The sequence below is a fragment of the Candoia aspera genome, chromosome 16 (assembly GCF_035149785.1).
Source record: "Candoia aspera isolate rCanAsp1 chromosome 16, rCanAsp1.hap2, whole genome shotgun sequence".
NCBI classification, from domain to species: domain Eukaryota; kingdom Metazoa; phylum Chordata; class Lepidosauria; order Squamata; family Boidae; genus Candoia; species Candoia aspera.
Window position 1 is genome coordinate 2,677,096 of NC_086168.1, and position 20,530 is coordinate 2,697,625.

At 43.2% G+C, this 20,530-nt stretch overlaps 1 protein-coding gene across 2 annotated transcripts in view; it reads left to right on the forward strand.

Annotated features, from left to right (window-relative positions):
• The window catches only part of TBC1D13 (TBC1 domain family member 13), a 24,405-nt gene extending 7,697 nt beyond the window's left edge, over positions 1 to 16,708 (forward strand). For both annotated transcript variants that reach the window (XM_063316234.1, XM_063316233.1), the window contains exons 3-12: positions 1,717 to 1,757; positions 3,387 to 3,448; positions 5,067 to 5,166; positions 6,823 to 6,905; positions 7,182 to 7,341; positions 8,041 to 8,242; positions 8,328 to 8,491; positions 10,280 to 10,440; positions 12,480 to 12,537; positions 13,639 to 16,708. In XM_063316234.1, the coding sequence (XP_063172304.1) occupies positions 5,095 to 5,166; positions 6,823 to 6,905; positions 7,182 to 7,341; positions 8,041 to 8,242; positions 8,328 to 8,491; positions 10,280 to 10,440; positions 12,480 to 12,537; positions 13,639 to 13,704 (966 nt within the window). In that variant the 5' untranslated portion in view covers positions 1,717 to 1,757; positions 3,387 to 3,448; positions 5,067 to 5,094 and the 3' untranslated portion in view covers positions 13,705 to 16,708. The remainder of the gene's footprint in view (positions 1 to 1,716; positions 1,758 to 3,386; positions 3,449 to 5,066; positions 5,167 to 6,822; positions 6,906 to 7,181; positions 7,342 to 8,040; positions 8,243 to 8,327; positions 8,492 to 10,279; positions 10,441 to 12,479; positions 12,538 to 13,638) is intronic.
• Positions 16,709 to 20,530: the final 3,822 nt, after the last annotated feature.

The following is a 20,530-nucleotide window of genomic DNA, read 5'->3' on the forward strand; positions in this document are numbered from 1 at the left end:
ATTATATTTGTTTCATGGGTAGGTCTGAATATATGCATCAGCAGTGTTCTGAAACTAAAAATAAGGAATGAAACTTACCTCTTTAATGGAAGTTGCCTGAATTTGAAATAATTACCACTGAAATACGATTATTTGAACTCTTCTAATACTGAATCAAATATCTATCCAATGCAATTAATTGCAATTCATTAGTTTTCCCCCAAAACTCCAGTTCCTGTATAAAAACAAGTTTTCTTCCCCTTTTTGGCATGAAATTCCAAGTAGGCTTTGATAGTACTGGGCCAATCAGTGTTCAAGGGCCAAAGGTCACTGAATCACCACTTCCATAAATATTTAACAGAAAATGTTCTTGCAGGCTTAAAAATACCCATGCATCAAGTCCTTTCTTCTCCTTTTTTTCTGTATGCTGATGTGGAAATGCATCAGTCAGAGAATGATGGTGTGGTGTGATGCTCATTTGTATTAGATTGGATTATGAGGATCTAGATTAAAAGATATAGCCAATGATGAATCTCTTTAAAGCTATCATGCCTGTTTAAGTTTATGTTACTCACTACATCATGGTGTGGATAAAGAGGAAGCAGAGAATGCCAGAAGGAGTGGAAATTGTTTTAAGTACCTAAGCCATGCCCTGCTGGATTGGACTCCTGGCTTGTCTAGTCCAGCCACCTGTTCTCACAGTGGCCCACCAGCTGCCCAAGGAAGCCCACCAGCCTCCCAGCAGATGGCCTTCAGGGGTAGCCTCACTGCCCCCAAGAGCCCTCGATCCCCAACTGGTCCAACCCTTTTTGAGGCTGGCCAAGCTGGCGGCCAGCACCACATCCCAAGATGGCGAATTCCCAACTTGAATTATGCATTGCACAAAAAGATACTTCTTTTTGTCTGTCCTGATTCTTCCCAGATTCAGTTTCACTGGGTGACCTCTGGTTCAAGGATTTTGGGAAGGGGAGAAGAGCTTTTCCTTGTCCACTTGATCCCCACCATGTATCATCTTATACACCTCCATCATGTTCTCCTCTCATTCGCCTCCTTTCTAGACCAGAAAGCCCACGACGTCACAACCTGTCCTCGTAGGGGATCTGCCCCAGCCCCCGGATCCTCTTCATCCCCCTCCTCTGAACCTTCTCCGGCTCCACCACGTTCTCCTTGAGGTGTGGCAACCAGGACTGCACACAATGTTTCAGATGCAGTGGCACCACTGATTCATATCAGGGCATTGGGATACTAGAGGGCCAGTTTGGTATCAATCGATCAATCGTTTATTTCAGTCTAGACCAGTACAAGGATGATACTCTGTGAAAGTATGCATAGTCTAACTTAAAACGATAGCAACCTAAGATAAAATTAAAAGTTAAAATAAGAGTCAATTTGGTATACTGGTTAAGGCACCAGGCTAGAAACCAGGAGACCGTGAGTTCCAGTCCCGCCTTAGGCAGGAAGCCAGCTGGTGACCTTGGGCCAGTCACTCACTCTCAGCCCTGGGAAGGAGGCAATGGCAAACCACTTCCGAAAAACCTTGCCAAGAAAACTGCAGGGACTAGTCCAGGCAGTCTCCAAGAATCGGGTATGATTGAACGTATAAAAAAACCACATCCCTGCATTCTTGGAAGTGCTGAATTATCTTCTGGAAGTGTGCATCTCTCCTCTTAACCTGTCTGAGCCTGCCGTGTTGAAAGGGGCCACGTTTAACCACCTCCCAATTCTTTCATTTCACAGGAATTCCTTTTGAAGGTGGTTTACGCTGTCTCTGCTGGAAGGTAAGGTCCTCCTTATGAAGTAGAGTCACCTCAGCCCCTCATTTTATTCCCCTTCGTATTTTTTTAAAATTTGTTTTATCATATTGTTACGACATATATTGTACATTAGATTATTTGGAGACGGCATTTATACACCACTGACTAGAGATGATTAACACTGTAATGTTTAGGTAACTTAAACCAGCAGTTTTCAAAGTGTGGTCTGGGGGTCCACGAAGTTAAAGAAATACATATTTTTAAATTTCTCAGTTTTAATTTCTAATACAATGAAGAGTGATGGTGGTAACCCACATCAACCAAATCTCGTTGAGGTCTTCAACCATTTTAAAGAATTTAAAGGGGTCCTGAGACCAGAATGTTTGAGAACCACGTAGCGCATTAAAGATAAAAAGAAAAGTTTAGGGTTAGAGTTAGTAATACAATTTATATATTATATTATGTAACATTACATTTTTATTATTAGAGTTTATGAAATATATGTATTAGATACTTATTAATATTGTTAATATATTAACATTTATTCATTATTTTATATATGTACAGTGTATCATATTTATATAGTTATATCTATCTATCTATAGTTAGTTATATCAGTATTAACTATGCTTTGAAATGTCAATGTTAATAAGCATAAGATTATTTAGATTTTACATCCAAAGCTGGATATAACATTAATAAACAACCGCAAATTACATCCAGATATTTTACGTACAATACAGTAAAAGTTTCGGTCTTAAGCTGGATACTCCGCTGTACTTGTCAGTTTCCTCCGATCAAAGGGTTCTCAGAACCCCTTATCGGAGCATCTTCCATCACTTCCTTGTCAGTGGGGCAGACAATCTGTCGCCGGATGGGAGGGGGTGTTGGGTTGGAGTGTGAATTGCACTATTATGGCTACAGAGTTATGGTGGTTACATCAAGGCCAGTCAGTAGAGATACACCAGCAACACCACCTGGATGGGAAAGGGGGTGAGATACTTTCGTGGGAAAGGGAGGCAATCAAGGGAATGTAGTTTTAAATGTATGTTTTAGCGGGAATTCTCCATTCGCAGCTTTACCTCTGTCCTAGTCATTTCGCTTCAATAAACAGTTAAAGGATCCTGGGCTCCTGGCTGTCACTGTGTGAATGCTCGAATGGTTTAGTGCTGACAGTACTGTTAACTTACGATTCTTGCGGATGTTGAGAAAAAAGGAATAGACAAAGCAAAATAGGAACAGCCACTGCAAATAAAATAGGAGGTTGGCCTGAATCTTAATGATTTTTGACAATGTCTACCGGAAGGGCAGCCTGGCCCAGCTATAACATAGTTCTGCAAAGCTGGGTTCCTTGGTGCCAGCCTCTCTCTAGCCCAGGTTTCTCAACCTTGGCCACTTTAAGATGTGTGGACCTCAACCCCCAGATTCTGGCTGGGGAATTCTGGGAGTTGAAGTCCACACTTCTTAAAGTGGCCAAGGTTGAGAAACACTGATCTAGCCTCTTCTTCTGCAGATGTTCTAGACTGGATGAAGCCAATTGTCCTGAATGAAGAAGGGTTAATGGTCCTGGGCTGGGGAAGACTGGTTAGCAAACTGAGATCAGAATGCTTTTTTTCTCCAGTGCAAACTCTTTTCTCTGTTTACCTTTTGCAGATCCTCTTAAATTACCTTCCTGTGGAAAGATCTGCTTGGAGTTCCCAGCTGAAAAAGCAAAGGTATGTCGAACCAGTTGATTTCTCTCTATCTTTCCTTCTTGGCATAGGAAATATGGACTGTTCCTTCTCATTGCTCGGAGTCCAATTGCGAAGCAGCAGAGAGAGCTGCTGTTTTAGATCTCTAGTGATTTTTGTTAAAAAAATAACATCCTGTCGCTTTTCCACCTTTCTACCAAAGGTTTGGGCCAACTAGGAACCTCACCCGATTAACTTGAAAGCTTGCACGTCCGACTGGATCATTTTAGTTAGTCCTTACAAAGGCAAACACAGGAGAAGCTCTATGTGGTTGCTGAGAGTTGACACTGACTTGATGGCATGTAATCAGTTAATCAACAAAGGCATTTCCTTCCTGTAGAGCTGAGATTTGTTTTCCCCATTGATTAACTAAGCTGCAGAGCTGATGAATCAACAGAGACAGTGCTAACGCCTCCTGTCCAATTTTTAAAACTTTAAGCTAACTAAATTGGAGAAATTATGACTAGGTAACACACGAGAGAAAATGTAAAAGTATAATTTGAGTTTCTTTGGAGATATATTTAAAGAGGTTGTGATTAAGGAAAACATTCAGTCAGTTGGACACGGTTGATGCAAATTTCTTTCCCCATTCCTGATTTGGGCATCTTGTGAACAAAGCCAGGTGGGTACACTGGATATTTGTGGGTCTATGAATGTGGTGCTAGGATAGTCTTTTTGGTTGCTAAAGACATTACATAAAAAAAATAAAATTGGGGTTGTGTCCCTAAGGATTCTGCCTGGCCAGGTTAACAGATGTTGCTTTTCATAGTCAGCAATTGCCTTTTCCAATAGGAATCCATTTAAAGCAGTAACAGTGGACTACTTTAAAAGCAGAGATCAAATTGACCGTGCTTCTTAATAATGCATGGAATTCCATAACTGTCCGTGGTTGGGGAATGGCATCCTTTGCATTCTCCCTGGCAAATCAGTTCAAGGCAACCGGACTTTGTTTTTTTCCCCCCTTTTTGGCAAAAACAACCATGTTACGCCTCTGGAAATCATAAAGAGGGTAAATAAGAAGGAACATGAGGGAAGACATTTGTCCGATATATACAACCCAAATAATTTCAGATTTGATAGGTCCAAAACAGTATGTTTCAGTTTTGCCCTAAAGCTCGGGGTTTAGCTTCATACAGCTTCTGAAATCTGGGTGTGATAAAGTGTATTCTGTATCCTGTCCAAATATTCTGGCTCAGTGGGATGGGCTGGTTCACACAACATGCTAAGACAGAGTGCTCAAAGACAAAACTTCCCATTTTCACCTCCTCTAACCAATTCATGCCATTTCACCTCCCTCCCTCCCTCCTTCCTCTTTCTCTCCCCTCGCTCCCCTCCCTTCCCTCTCTTTCCCTCCCTCCCTCCCTCCCTCCCTCCCTCCTTCCGTTCTGTTCTGTTCTGTTCTGTTCTGTTCTGTTCTGTTCTGTTCTGTTCTGTTCGGTGTGTTTGAAATGAGGTTGGCTGTATATCTTGTGTCAATTAATACTCAGCTCTGCTAGCTTTTGGAAAACCTAAAAATGCTGATGGGGGTTGAGTGCAAACCCTGTTCCTAATATGAGATTCTTTTTCGATTGTCGCCTTCCCCATCATCACCTACTCCTTGAAGAGAACTATATGCCCAGTTCTTGAAGGAAATGATTATTCAACCAGGAATAGCTAAAGCTGAACTTGGAGTCTTCAGGGAGGACGTCACCTTGGAGGATCATGTAAGTGGACCATTGATTGGAAGTTTTCCTCTATCGATGGACATCTCGATTGGGGGCTTTATTTATTTATTTGATTTAGATCCTGCTTCATCTAACAAGCATTCATGGTGGCATATATAGTGCTTCTGTTTTTTCCCCACAACAACCCTGTAGGTAGGTTCTTATTCTGATGCCTTAACTACACTTTGAAATTTTTCTTCAGAATGTAATTTTGAGGTCCAGTTTGCACATCTGTCTGAGAGTAAGCTTTGTTTGACAAAGCAGAAAGGACTTTTGAAGACGCCTGCTGGGAGGCAACGTTCATGGGCTTTCAAACATATATTTGCAGTGTTTAATCTATACATGACTATGAAATCTTTATTGGCAATATGTATCTTTAGGGGGTTTCTTAGAAGTTAAAATACACACAGGGCATTTCCAAGGCACAAAACTGCAGAACACAGAATTGTAGCAGAAGAGCAAGTCATTATGGCAGCTGGCAAAGATGTAATTAAAAGGGGAAAACCAAGGCTTGATTAAAAATTAGCAAGCAAAATTGTATCCAGGAAGGCCTTTCCGAAATGAAAATAATCTCCCACAAGTTTCAGGAAGGTTGCTAATGAGGAACTGAAATTTGTGTCTGGAATTTGGAAAGATGGAATTAAATTTAATTTCTGGGTTAGGAATCTCATTCGGTACTGTGAAGCCAAGCGGGCAATGCTGGTTTAGAAGGACCCAAACCTTGGACAGATCCCGGCTGATCTGAATATTTTTGACTTGGAAGATCTTCCCCCATCTGGGTGCCCTCCAGATGTGCGGACTTCAATGCCCACAATTCCTTAGTCTTCGTTTCCCAGAATTCAGAATTCCCAGCATGCTTTGGGACTTTCTGCCTGCAAATTATCTGCTGTGCGTTGGAGTTGTCCCACTCCGCTCCACCCCACTGACATGAGAAAGAGCTGGAATAAATGGAGCAACACACTTGGAGGTTCCCATTAAGTGCTGCATCTTTATTGCTGAGTTGAGAGCTGGAGAGCCAATGTTGGATTGGCCCCAGAGAGATCCAGGTTCTACTCCCTCCTCTCTTAAGAATCTCCTGGGATGACTTGGGACCTCCCAGCCTACCCAACACGATTGTTGTTGGGAAAAAATAGGAGGCAGGAGCAGAGTTGATGCCATCTCATCTCCTGAAGGAGAGGCAGAATGTAAATCTAGTAAGTCAATAGTTATTTATTAACAGAGAGGGAGATACTGCTGTCTGTAGACTCAAGTTATTTTGATTTTCAGCATCTTTTTTTTTTTGGCTGTGGGGATCAGGTGATGTCAGCCTGCCCAGGTAGACCAGACAGGAAACACAACCAGATGAGCTAATTCCACTTTATTGTATGGCTACATTGACAGAATCTTGAAGGTCTAAAAGTACAAATCTCCCGCTGTCTCCTTTACAGCCCGAGAAACTAGGGAGGGTCCCTTCTGAGTCTCTTTCTCTGCCTATTATGCAGCTGTGGGCTCAGCTGCCTCTTATCTGACTGTCCCTTTAGGCAGCATCTCTTCTAAACAAGCCAAGTGTTTAGACCCATGGCTTAGTTCCCTGGGAACCATTCATGCCAGAAGACTGCATTTCTGCTCTCAGCCTGCTTTTGACCACCTCTTCTCCCAAACACTTCTCTTTTGAAGCCACTGAATCCAAACCCCAACAGCCAGTGGAACACTTACTTCAAGGACAACGAAGTGCTGTTACAGATTGACAAGGATGTCCGGTAGGTAAAGATGCTGGGTTCGCCCTTCAACCTTGCTCAACCCACAGTTTCAGGAATAAACCTCCCTTGGCATGGTTCAGGTGGTGTAATCAGCAGTAAGCCGTGATTGATAATGGCTAGGCTCACATAACTTGTTAGCGCCAAACTGTAATGGCTCTGAACCCTGTCTGTCAACCCAGGCGTGGGGCGAATTTGGGGAGGAAATGTTTGAATTGGTTCTTCTCTGGGGATGCAACAAGCTTTCTTTGAGAAACCTGGTTTCTTTTGCCCACATAGGAGGCTATATCCTGATATGGCCTTCTTCCAGCGTCCAACTGAGTATCCTTGTCTGTTGATCCTCGACCCCCAGAACGACTTTGAGACCCTTCGCAAGCGAGTGGAACAGACGACCCTCAAATCACAGACAGTGGCCCGAAACCGGAGCGGGGTCACCAACGTAAGAGAATAACTTTGGGTACAGATTTGGGGGGGCAAAACTCAGCCGCCGAGCTTTTGGAGACTAGCAAGCACGCTCTGGATTTGGGGAACATGTCACAGGTGCTCTCCCAAGGTGATTGCTTGGAGCCAGCCGCCCAATACCCATTTGTATTGGGGGGCTGGTAAGGAGGTAAACTGGGGGGGGCTTTTCTTCAGTTCCCCCCAAAAAACTTAGACCATCATACCTCAAATTGGCTTTTTTGCTTTACAGCACATGAACATTCCAAATAATAATAATAATAATAATAATAATAATAATAAATTAATTTGTGTGCCACCCAGCTTTCAACAACTCTGGGTGGTGGCTCACAACAATCAAAGAAATCACCATCAAATCAATTTAAGAATCTTAATAAAAAGTATCTTAAAAAGTCATGTCAGGTGGAGCTTAACGGGACCAAGGGAAGTGTCATTTAGCAGGCATGTTGGGGATCGTTGTCAGAGGCAAATTCAAAACGGGGGATTCTTGGATTAGGTTTTAGCTGCTAAAACCAGGATTTGGGACTGGGGGGAGGGATGACATGTTTGATTTTGTTTGGGTGAGGATCCGTGGCTGCTGAGCTTGGAAAAGAGTAGAGAAGGAAGTGGAAATCACAGAACTTCCCAGTCCAAGTATCCATAAAAGGTGGTGGGTACCATTTTCTCTCTGTTTTTCCAGGTGAGTTCACCAGTTAAAACACCAGTGGTGGGCGAATATGAAGTTCTGCCTGATGGCTCAGAAGCCCACTGGGAAGTAGTAGAACGAATCCTCTTCATTTACGCAAAGCTGAACCCCGGAATTGCCTACGTCCAAGGGATGAACGAAATTGTTGGGCCTCTTTATTACACGTTTGCTACAGACCCCAACGGCGAATGGAAAGGTAAGTTGGGCCAGCATGTTCCTGGCATGTTGGTGGCCAGCGTGACCCGGGCAACGGAGCTGACGGTGCCCCTTTTCACGCCCAGGGCACGCCGAGGCCGACACCTTCTTCTGCTTCACGAACCTCATGTCTGAGATCAGGGATAACTTCATCAAAAGCCTGGATGACTCTCAGTGCGGCATCACCTACAAGATGGAGAAGGTCTACATCACTTTGAAAGAGAAAGATGCAGAGCTTTACATGAAGCTGGTGAGAAATTTGCAGCCTGAGCTGTGGCCCTTTGGAGAATTTAAGGGGGTTTCCTTAATGGGCAGATCTGTCATGGCCAACCAGATCAGAAATGTCCACCACTTATGGCCTATTTGTGGAGCTCAGGTTTCACGGCGATGGAGAACCCTATGCTCAGGGTCCTCGGTGTTCTTATGCGAGGGTTTTGGGCTTCCAAACGTGACACGTCGACCCTTTCCACTGTAGCTTTGCGATGTAGTCACCTGCAGATATATTTTTCCCCTGCATCCTGCAGAACCCATTCAAGTCCTTGTAAAACCCAGTTTGGAAGCACATATACAGGTCGTCCTCATTTAACAATCATTTGTTTGGAGATGGCTCAGATTTACAACAGTGCTGAGAAGACCGACTTATGACTGGTCCTCACGCTTATGACCATTGTGGCATCCCTGCAGTTGTGTGATCTCAATTTCAGCGCTTGGCAACCGGTTTGCATTTATGACCATCTCAGTGTCCTGTGGTCACAGGATTGCCGTTTTCGACCTTTCTGACCGGCTTCCAGCAAGCAAAATGGGGAACCACATGATTTGCTTAACAACCGCATGGTTCACTTAAGACCCACAGTGATTTGCTTAACGGCCGCCACAAGAAAGGTTGTAAAATCAGGCCAGATTTGCTTAATGACCACTTTGCTTAGCAACAATTCTGGTCCCACTTGTGATTGTTAAGCAAGGACTACTTGTACGCCAGGGATAAGTCTTTGTCAGGCAGAACAGAGACAGACGCACTAGAATGTTACTTAAACCCACTTTTTTGCCACATGGAATTACAGTAGTGGCTTTTGGGGGTTCTTCCCCGAGCAAAGAGCTGTGGGGAATCTGCAGATCGCCCACGATGATGCCTAACTGATATTTAAGAAACAGCAATGTTCACAATTCAGCTATCGCAAGATCAGGAAATTCTGCAGCGCAACCCTAAAAATTCTCCTGTGTTCCGTGAGGTTGGCTCCAAAGTGATTGCAGCATGTCTCAATTTGCATGGACTTTTGTGGATCCGGTGAACACCCGATTAAAGCTGTGCTTCTGAAGCAGACGGCTGCTTGTTACCTCTTTGTTTTAATGGGTGTAGACCAAATCTTAGGAGGGACAGGTCCTCTCATGAGAAAGAACAGCGGATACAGCCATCTGCTTAATGACTTGTCAGACCTCAAGATTAAGAGGAAGGAAGCGCTACCGATCGAAAGCCGCAAGTTTCCTTTGGGGCGATAAAGTGGTTAAATAAATTAAGATGCGTACGTCTAGTCAAGGGATCCTTGCTGAGGATTAACTGCCTTGCCATTTGTAAGAAGCCTTTATTTTCAAACAGCGCCAAGCCATGAATTCAGGTAGTCCCTGCTTACTAACCATTTGTTTAGTGACAGTTTGGACTTACGACAGTGCTGAAAAAACCAACCTACAGCTGGTATTCCCACGACTGTCGCAGCGTCCCGTGGTCACATGATCACCCTTTTTGACCTTTCTAGCTGGCTTCTGGCAAGCAAAATCAGTGGGGAACCACGTGATTCACTTAATTTCCGTGGTGATTCCCTTAACAACTGCCACCAAAAAGGTCATAAAATTGGGTGAGATTCACTTAATGACTGCTTTGCTTAGCAACCAATATTCTGGGCCCAATTGTGGTTGTTATGTGTTCATGTGCGTGAGGACTGGTTGTAAATTGTTTTTTTCAGCATTGTCATGAGTCTGAACCGTCACTAAATGATTGGTCATTAAGCGAGGTCTACTTGTATTTTATTTTCTCTTTTCCCAGCAAGAACAGAACATCAAACCACAGTTTTTTGCTTTCCGCTGGCTAACACTCCTGCTGTCTCAAGAGTTCCTGCTGCCCGATGTCATTCGCATCTGGGACTCCCTCTTCGCTGACGACAATCGCTTTGACTTCCTCTTGCTGGTCTGCTGCGCCATGTTGATGTGAGTCCCTGCTTCACCCAGGGTGGGACCTGTCCAAAGTGCTTCCCTTTTCCTTGTTTCCTTCTGATTCAGTACGAGGGGCTGAAGGTAGCCCAAAAGGCGGGAGGCAAAGGTTGGCCATGGCCATTTGGCATATGAACCAAATGGAGCCTCCAGGTGCAGTCTACCACTTACAAAAACTGGCACTCCAAAGTAAAAAAGAGTAGCCTCAAACGGGTTATGGGATGAAGATAAAATTCAGTTTGGTGACCACCTTGCGTGAACCTAAGGATTTGGCCAAAAGGATGCAGAATAAAAAGGGGGTTTTGGGTGCCAGCAGGTTTCCAGACTGTTCAAAGTGGTGATCAGTGGCAGCTATGAAGGCTGACATTTCCATGTTAGCACCTCTAGCAAACTTTTGTTTGGCTGTGCAAGGCCTCATTTTCCTGCTGGGAAAAATACAATGTTCTGGGTGTAATTTCTTTCTTTCTTTCTTCCTTTTTTTTCAGTTAAAAATTTATTTAACAATAATACAGCATATACAGGTATGCAAAGATAGATAGGTCTTCATTTCCCTTTTAAGAAGTGCATCAGCAATACTCTATGCTTGTTTTATTACTATTCTTTTAGTCTTATTATAATCCTTTTATTTTACTTAAAACACAGGTGCATTTTCAAAAAAGACATTATCTATGAATGCACAGATAATTACTGAGGTCATGCCATCATTACTCAGTATAACATCAGCAAAGATTACAAGCAGAGTACATGAAGTTGTTTTTATTTATAAAAAGGTACAAATTTTTGAGCTTAATGCCAAAATCACCATATTACTGTTTATAAATATTTAAAAAGAAGAAGAAAAAAATCCTTGGGCTCGCAAAATTCTCTGGAAATTCTCCTGGAAGAGAAAGAAGCATCATTTTCCCTTAGGAGTGCTGAGAATGTACAATGCAGGTCCTGTTTTGGAAGGGTGGATCAAAAGGTTAGATTCATACAGCACACTAAACCTGGATTAAGAAAATAGTGGTTGTGTTCCCATTGTAGGCTCCAAGAAATAGACCATATAACGGTGGTGGATCTGATTCACCCAAGTGGAAAAGACTGTGGTGAGCTTTCCACCATATGTGGACCCACAATTCCATGTCATTTAGTCTAGCCTAGCAAAGCCAGCCTAACTTTCTAGAGCTTTCTGTCTCTTGAGCCTAAATTTCAGAGGACTCTCGGGGTAGGAGGAGATGCTGACCCAGGCTGAGAGGGCCATGTAAATGCATCCTTGAAGATCTGCTGATGCTTCAGATGCAAACAAATCCAGAAATTAGGAAGAAAGGCCAACAGAGACTCAAGACAGAGTTAGTCCTTGAAGGAAATAGGCATATCCCAATAGGAAATAATTGATGATCGGTAACTTCTGTACAGACAGCCAGTTTGGTGCAGTGGTTAAGGCACCAAGCTAGAAACCAGGTGACTATGAGTTCTAGTCCCGCCTGGGCCACAAAGCCAGCTGGGTGACCTTGGGCCAGTCACTTTCTCTCAGCCCTAGGAAGGAGGCAATGGCAAACCACTTCCAAAAATCTTGCCAAGAAAACCACAGGGACTTTTCCAGGTGGTCTCTGAGAATCGGATATGATTGAATGGATTAAAAAAAAAACTTCTGTACAGCTGGCTCCCATAATAATTCATAAACACTTTGGGAAGCTCTGTCTCTGTATGGCAGAAACAAATCTGTGCTTGGGGGAAAGCACAAGGCAATAACCAAAATAGTGTTCTTTAAAGTTGGCCGTTTTAAGATGGGTGGACTTCAACCCCCAGAATTCCCCAGCTAGCATGCTGGGAACTTTGGGAGTTGAAGTCCACCCCTCTTAAAGTTACCGAGGTTGAGAAACACTGGTCTAACTGGTATTGTTTTTTTTAAAAAAGAGACTCTCTGGGAAGGGAGTGCAAAAGGCTAGGCTCTTTTTTTCATTTCTGACTCTTGCATCGTCACCCGCTTTCAAGCACCTCTGTTGAAGCCAGCGGATCCAAGCCAAATCATCTTTTCCTCTCTCGTTATCCTACAGGCTCATTCGAGATCAACTGCTAGAAGGAGATTTTACTTTAAATATGCGGCTTCTGCAGGTAAAGCAAGAGGGGAAAACAGAATGCTTTTCTTCCTGACTAAGAACAGCCCCAGCCACGGCTGCATTCACATCAAGCCAACCTTTGTTTTAACCATGGCTTGTTGAACAAGCCACACTTACTCCTACCAATGGGCAAAATCATTGTGGCCAACTTTTACTTTGCTTCTGATTCTGGTTATGTTTTTTTCAAGGCTACTGGGTGGGATCCTAACAGCTTCCAATGGGGTACTTCTACATTGAATAAGGTGGATTTCATCTGTGAATTCCATTTTTTTTTCTGGTTTTACAGGCATGTCCTAATGAGATGTCCAACTTAACTCCCTTTGAGCCTTTTGTTGCAAATAGCTTTCTGAAATCCCCTACTGTATTGTCCTTCTTTAGCAACAATATGCCAAAAAAAATGTCTTGAATGCATAATGTCCCATTCCAACCTCACAACTGCTCCATTTCCTATGCATCCCTGGGTTGAAGTGGATTGTTTTGAGCTGGAAACGTCTGTTCCAAGTTTGAAAGGGGGTCGTTTCAAATTTGGAATGTTTCCTGTAAGGTCACCGGACACCTCTAAGCCTCATTTTTCTCTCTAGCTGGGATCTTCATCAATCTGGGCATCCTCCAGGAGCGTGGACTTCAATTCCCAGAATTCTCAGCCAGGGGAAATCTCAGCCGCCTTTGTGATCCTATCCCTTGCCTGCTGTAATTCAAAGAAATTATGCACGAAGCACGATGAGCCCCGCTCGATTGGGTTAGACGCAGTGGCGTAGTGATGTCAGCAAGTGAAAAGAACGTGTCTTGAATCTATGGCAGGGAGGCTTCAGATTTTGTTTGGAATTTTGTGATGGGCACTTCTGCAAAATGGCTCCTGTATGGTCTTTTCCATTCACAGAAATGAAAAACGAAAAAGCAGACTCGCTTCCTATTTTCAATTTGTAAAAAAAAAAAACTGTAAAAAATCAAGGGAGACGAGGATCACAAAGGCCACTTGCAGGCCGGTGGGTGTCCAGGAGTTGGGGACGTCGTACATAAGTGGTTCGACCCTGTTGAAGCGTGTGTTGCCTGCAGTGTGTAAATTCAAAATCTGTATTATTCCTTTTTCACCTAGGACTACCCCATCTCTGACGTTCACCTGATTTTGAAGACAGCGAAGGACCTTCAAGACTCTAAATAGCTCACCAAGCCAAAGGGTCTGTAGATGTGATGGCTGCTTGTCTCCTCTGTGGAAGACCTCTGAGTAAGTCCTGAGGAAATAACATTTCGTTTTGCCAGGCCCCAGTTCTTCTTCCTTTCCTCCATCTTCTCAGCTGGAAATGACTCCTCCTGGTAATATTGTTTTTGCAAGTGACTACACAGGGAGATGAAGTCCAAGCCACGTCTTTCTGAAAGGGGCACGACGGTCCAGAAGCGGGTCTGTCTGCCCCAAATCCAGGTAGGACTGACCTGGAATTTGACTCGATGGGGGAGAACGAACCCCATTTAGAACTTCTTCTGCAAGAGGCTGCCAAAAGCAGACTCTGCATGTTAGTCTTTGGGATCAGCTGTTCTTCCCAGTTGCGTGGTGGTTCTCACTCTCAGTTTAGATACCAGGACATTTAGTCCAACGGCTTCCTTGTTGGATTCCTCCTTTCTTTTTTCGGAGGCCGGCTTTTCTTGGAAGCTCAGCCCACGAGGGCAGAAGAAAGCTTTTTGGAGTGATGCTGGAAATGTCTTCTTATCCATTGCCTTAGAGTGGACATATTCCCTCCGTTGCAGCTGAAATATGGAGTACTCTAGAGGTGGACGTTCAAAGGCAAAACCATGTCCTTGCTTCTCAATTTAGGCTTTCTGTTGTGACCCTGTTGTGTTATTTTATGATGTGTGAGCTTTCAGGCCATGTGACAATGAACTAGATGTACTCTGCACACACTGGCCAATGGGCCAGGGGCCAACCACGGGGCATGTGGTGGAAATCTGTTGGAAGGGCCAAACTCTGTACAGGTTGTTGATCCATGAAGATGTGGATGGGAAGATACAACAGCTTGCAAGAGTTCTTCCCCAGGGGAGTTGGGCAGGGTCTGTCCAAAATTGTTGGCACTGAATGTTCAGTTTGTTCCTAGTGCATTTCCATCTATTCTTTAACCCAAGTGAGAAAAAGCTTCCAGAGGCCCATAAGCAATATTATAACGGCTTCTATTCCTCTCCCCCACTGAAAGCGAAGCTCTGGAGATGAAAGCGAGGTGACTTAGAATAGCTTGAGGTCATTCACGGAGTTTTAGAAAACTTTGGGAGAATTAGCTGCCAGAATTAGCTGCAAGAGAAACAGCTGCTGAGATGAAACGGCAGCAGAAGGGACTGCTGGTTTGGATTGATGCTGTCTTGGCTCTCTCTTAGAGCATTTGGTATTAAACTATGGCCTTTCTCTTTTTTTTCTCTCTCTCTCTCTAGATCAGTGTTTCTCAACCTTGGTGACTTTAAGATGTGTGGACTTCAACTCCCAGAATTCCCCAGCCAGCCATGCTGGCTGGGGAATTCTGGGAGTTGGAGTCCACACATCTTAAAGTCACCAAGGTTGAGAAACACTGCTCTGGATAGATATAGTGTCATCACAAGTCAAAGCGCTAACTTTGAGCTTCTATTCCAACCCTGCGGGATCTCAGTTGTCCAAGGGTTGGAAGAACATTAAGGGGTGGGGACCCGGTGTGAATCTCTACTGCTTTACTAGCCTAAGGTCCTTACTAGCTTACATTGGGGCTCTCCTACAAGCCTCAGGCCAGGTTCAGACAGCCTGGGCCTCTTGATCCATTGGGTTACAATTTCCGTGCCCATAATCCGAAAGGCTGGGGTTTATTGGAGCTGTAGTCCACTCCTGTAGCAAGCTTGAAGCATCACTCCATGTATTGTTCGTACTAGGAGTTGGGAATGTTGGGTTCACAGACCCAATCTAGCCAGGAAAAGTTCTCCATTTGGTTCACAAGACATTGAGGGTGATGCATCCTCACCACCAAGACCACCATCACATCTCTAGGGAAAAGGAAGAGCTGGTATCTCCCATCAACAGCTGACTGGAGACAAGGACATCTTCCTGCCCCCAAGCCTTAACATAGTGTCCATTGCATACAGTGGTAGCTTTCTAGGCGCAAGAAGGCTTCTCATGAGAGGCCCATCCTGGCTGTTGAGCCTCCATCACCTGTATCCTGGTTCAGTAGTACATCCCTTCCAGATGGATCATCTTGGTGAACGCTGGGCTCAAATGGACCTCTGGGCTTTGAGTTCTGCTAACAGCTCTAATCCAGATGTGCCTGCTGTGTCTTGGGAGGGGTGCTCAGTAAAACCATATCCTAACCCTCCCCTCCTACTTAGATCTTCAATATTCTTTCCCTGCCTATAATTGGCTGTTTGTAGCACCCAAGCCCACCATGATGCTTTCACAAAAACAATGGTGGCCACCTCAACATTGTTCTGATTAAATTTGGATGAGCTGGTTGCAAGGATTCCCTCGGTGTGCACAAATTAATACATTGATACAGACCACAGCAAAGACCATGGCTTGGACCCATATCATAATAAACAAGCCCAAATGGAAACACCCTTCTTTGGGTGGACAAGAATCAAGATGTGGGTGTAAAAAATGCTGTTTTTGAGAATAGGAAGTAGAAGGTAACTCAAAGAAGTTTCCACGTGATCGGCCTCTGTCAGCCTCCTTATCAGATTTAAAAGAGGAAGGTTGCCATGACATCTAATTCACAGATAAATACATTATTCCCATTTAAAGTGGCAGAACCATATCCTTGCCTGCCTATACTCTGGGAAAGCCTAAAACTAATAATTTAGGGAAGGAAGGTTTTTCCTTGTGCTAGTTTTCTGCTTGCAGGAAGAATTTTCCCCTCCATAGAACATGGACGAAAAGTGATTACTTTCTCTGGCAGTTAAAACTGCAAGAGCCTATTGATCACTTTCAGAACTCTGCCGCGATAATAGCATATCATTCTGGATTAATTGGGGTTCACAAAAATTGACTAGGCCTTTGTGACATTAAGGGACATTTGTGACATTTCCTCTACGGTAAATGTAATGTGTTGGGCGGGGGTGTTACTGTTTTCCTTGAATATAATGTGGAAATTGAGAGATTAGATCAGTGTTTCTCAACCTCAGCAGCTTTAAGATGGGCGGACTTCAACTCCCAGAATTCTCTAGCCAGCGAGCTGGCTGGGGAATTCTGGGAGTTGAAGTCCACCCATCTTAAAGCTGCTGAGGTTGAGAAACACTGGGTTAGATGTAGGATCAAGAGTCTGGAAAAGTACAAAGGGGACAGATTGTAGCTGGGCAAAGCAGGATTTTCTTTTTCCTGGTCTGGATTTTGATGCCAATCGGAGATTTCTCATTTTAAAACCAAAAAGGGCCCTGTTTTAAGACTGTCCTACAGAAGTCAGGTTTTACGCTGTCTCTAAAGAGAACTTAAAGTGGGAATTCTGCTTTTTCCAGAAAGGATGGGGAGAAGATTATTCCCTCCCTCCCTCTCATCCCACTTCTGCCACACACCATCTTCCGGAGGTGCATTTTATGGCTTCTTCAATAATGCATGAAGGAGTCAGAAAGCAAGAGAACGTATCAAAAGATTTCTAAATTTAGGCTTAAATAAACCGTGGCCCTAATGGAACACTGTTGCAGGAGATACATCCTTTGCTTTATTGCAGAAAGAATAAGATAAGCAAGATTGGCATTTCTAAAATTATACTCCATAGCTCTTCCCTTGTTATTACTTAGTAGCTTGATGGAAGTAAATTGCTTTTAAATAAGGGGCATGTTGGGCACTTTTGAAGACTCCCTGAAAATTAGCCTTACAGCTTTTATACAGCATAATCACTGCCAAATCCTAAAGCTTTTTTTCCTACCTCCTTCCAGGGAACAATCTTAGAAGACAGCCCCTTAGCATTTAACATTGCCAGTAGATGGCAGAAAAAGACAGCTTGCAAAAAAATAGACTTTTTTTTTCTCCAAAAATCCAGATTGGGTTTGTAGCAAGACAGAAATGGCACAGCTGTCCTCCAACTACTTTTTGCATATTCTCTGGAGAACTGACTTTCTTTATTTTGGTGGCTGCCTTGTATTTGATGCGACGTGCGATACTTAGCAGCTGGTTTGTGCATGGCCTAAAATTTGTCCTGCCAGTAAATTGAATGTAAAAAATGTTCAGATTATGATATTTAAAATGTCATGTTGCAGCAAAGGGACAAAAAATCTTGGGACATTTGGACAAATTAATTGAGATGAAGACTTTTTCTAACTAAAAATAATTCCAGTTTCTTCCACGTTGGCTTCGCATATATGTCTTTAAGATTTATATACACACACACACGCACACACACACACCCCATATATATATATATATATATATATTCCATATATATATATATATATATATATATTCCATATATATATTCCATATATATATATATATATATATTCCATATATATATTCCATATATATATATATATATATATTCCATATATATATATATATATATATATATATATTCCATATATATATATTTGCATTCCAAAACTGCCTTGAATCATTGCACCCGTCATCATTTCCAAGTTCACAATTTGTAAAAATGCTTTGCTCGATGCAGAGAGAAAAGGAAGTGCTGGACCTTTTTCTAAAGCCTTTAGTAGATCTGATCCACTCAATTTGCTGCAATTTTGTTTTGCTGTCCTGCCAAACTGTGGCTTCGTTCTTTTTTACATATTCCACTACTTTCTGAAGTAGCTTTTTATTTATACTGGCTAAATGAAGTTTGGTTCCCAGTTGTAACATCAGATGTAAAATTATGTAAAAAAAAAACGTTGATGGGGAAAACAAGGGATAGAATAAGGTGAAAATTGCCAGTGAAGTATGTAGTGATACACAAGAAGTATCTTGACTCAAGAGTGAGTTCACAAGTGTATAATTTGTATAGGAGATTCTCTACCACCTCTTTGTTTATCTGTATTTTTTTTAAAATTCTATTTTTGGGAACAGTGGAAAGATGTGTTGTTTTTTTTAATATAATGATTGAGTAGAGAGCAGCTTCCAAATACAAAACAGGGTATTTCGTGTTTTGCTTTTCAGCCCATCCAGCATTCCTGCACATGAGGAACCAAGCCAGGGCTCAAGGTATTTGCCATGTTTCAGTGTGGGGGTATCTGCAGGGTGTGGTCAGAAAAGTCAAGATGGCAGTCACAACAGTGCAGTGGAAGCTCAGCCTATCACCTTGGCTTTTTTGACCACCCTCTGCTGACCACCTTCTGTCAGTGGTAAAAATCCTGAGCAGGCTTTTCGTTGGGGACAGACTGAACCACAAAGGGATTCTGCAGAGATGTGTGTAGAAGTTTTGCACTAGCAGTTTGTTCTAGCAGATCGACTGCAGTATTGTTTGGAACTCTTCCACATCACTCAATTTAATTTTGTTTTTGTTTTCCTAAATAAAGATTCTCCTTTGTAAAACCTGTTTGGACTCTCCTGTCTGTTGGGGGGTGAAGGAATTGAATAGCTTCGCCTTTTCTCCCCGCGTTACCATTAACGTTAAATATTTATTTATTTTCTATCCCGCCTTTATTATTTTTTATAAATAACTCACGGTGGGGAACATCCCTAATATGCCTTCCTCCTCCTATTTTCCCCCCAACAACAACCCTGCGAGGTGAGTTGGGCTGGTCACCCAGCCGGCTTTCATGCCTAAGGCAGGACTAGAACTCACAGCCTCCTGGTTTCCAGCCTGGAGCCTTAACCACTAGACCAAACTTCACATTAAAGAGGTAAGTTTCATTCTTTATTTCTAGTTTAAGAACACTGTTAATGTGTAATACAGGCCTACACATGAAATGAGTATAATTTTGTAACTTCTGGCCTGCTTTTGAACAAACGAATTAAAATGGACAAACGAATCAGACTTCCGTGGGAATGTTTTTTGTTTGCTATTTGTTTGCCATTTGAGACAAAAAAGACAGGAAGACAAAACAGGGAAAAACGGGGGGGAAGCTTGCTTTTTGGTCTTTCCCTTGCAATTGGGACACTTTCACTTTTGGATTATAATATAGATAGACCTCACTTAATGACCATTCATTTAGGTATGGTTCAGACTTATGACGGTGCTGAAAAAAACAACTTGCCACTGGTGCCCACACAACCGTTGCAGCATCCCCGTGGTCAAGTGATAGCAATTTGGGCGCTTGGCAACCCGTTCATGTTTATGAACCTTGCAGCATCCTGTGGTCATGTGATTGTCATTTTCAACCTTCCCTGCTGGCTTCTGAACAGCAAAATCAATGGGGAACCATGTGGTGTGTTTAACGCCCACATGGTTCATTAAGCTGATTTGCTTAATGACCGCTGCAAAAGTCGTAAAATCAGGTCGGATTTGCTTAATGACCACTTCATTTTGCAACCAAAATTCCAGTCTCATTTGTTAAGTGAGGACTATCTGTATTACAGTGGCAACCACCAGAAAAGTGGCAAAAACAGCAGAGGGGAGGAGAGGATCACTAGAACAACGGGCAGAGAAAGGTTGAATTTACTCCAGCAAGCTGGCTGGAGAATTCTGGGAGCTGAAGTCCACACATCTTAAAGCTGCCAAGGTTGAGAAACACTAACTTGAACCCTATTTCCGATATCCCTCGAGGTCCAAATATCTGCAAGGACAGTTAGAGGGCGCGAAAGTCCGGGAAATAGGGAGGTTCCTTAAAAGGGCAACGCCCGGTAGATTGCACGTCTAAGATCCTGTTTCCAGGGCTTAAGCCGGTGCATAGGGCGGCTTCTCCTAGCTTTCTTCCCATCACAACAGCCTTGTGAGGTAGGTTGGGCGGAAAGAACAAGGCACGCGAACATCGGGGTGGAGGGGGGATTTTCAGCTGGCTGTCCCCTGCGCTCCCGAGTCTTGTCACATTCATATGCTGGTCTACGACGGTAATAAAGATTCGATTTTGCCGCTTCCACCACTTTCGCGACTCGCCAAAAGGGCAGCGCGGAGAGAGGCAGC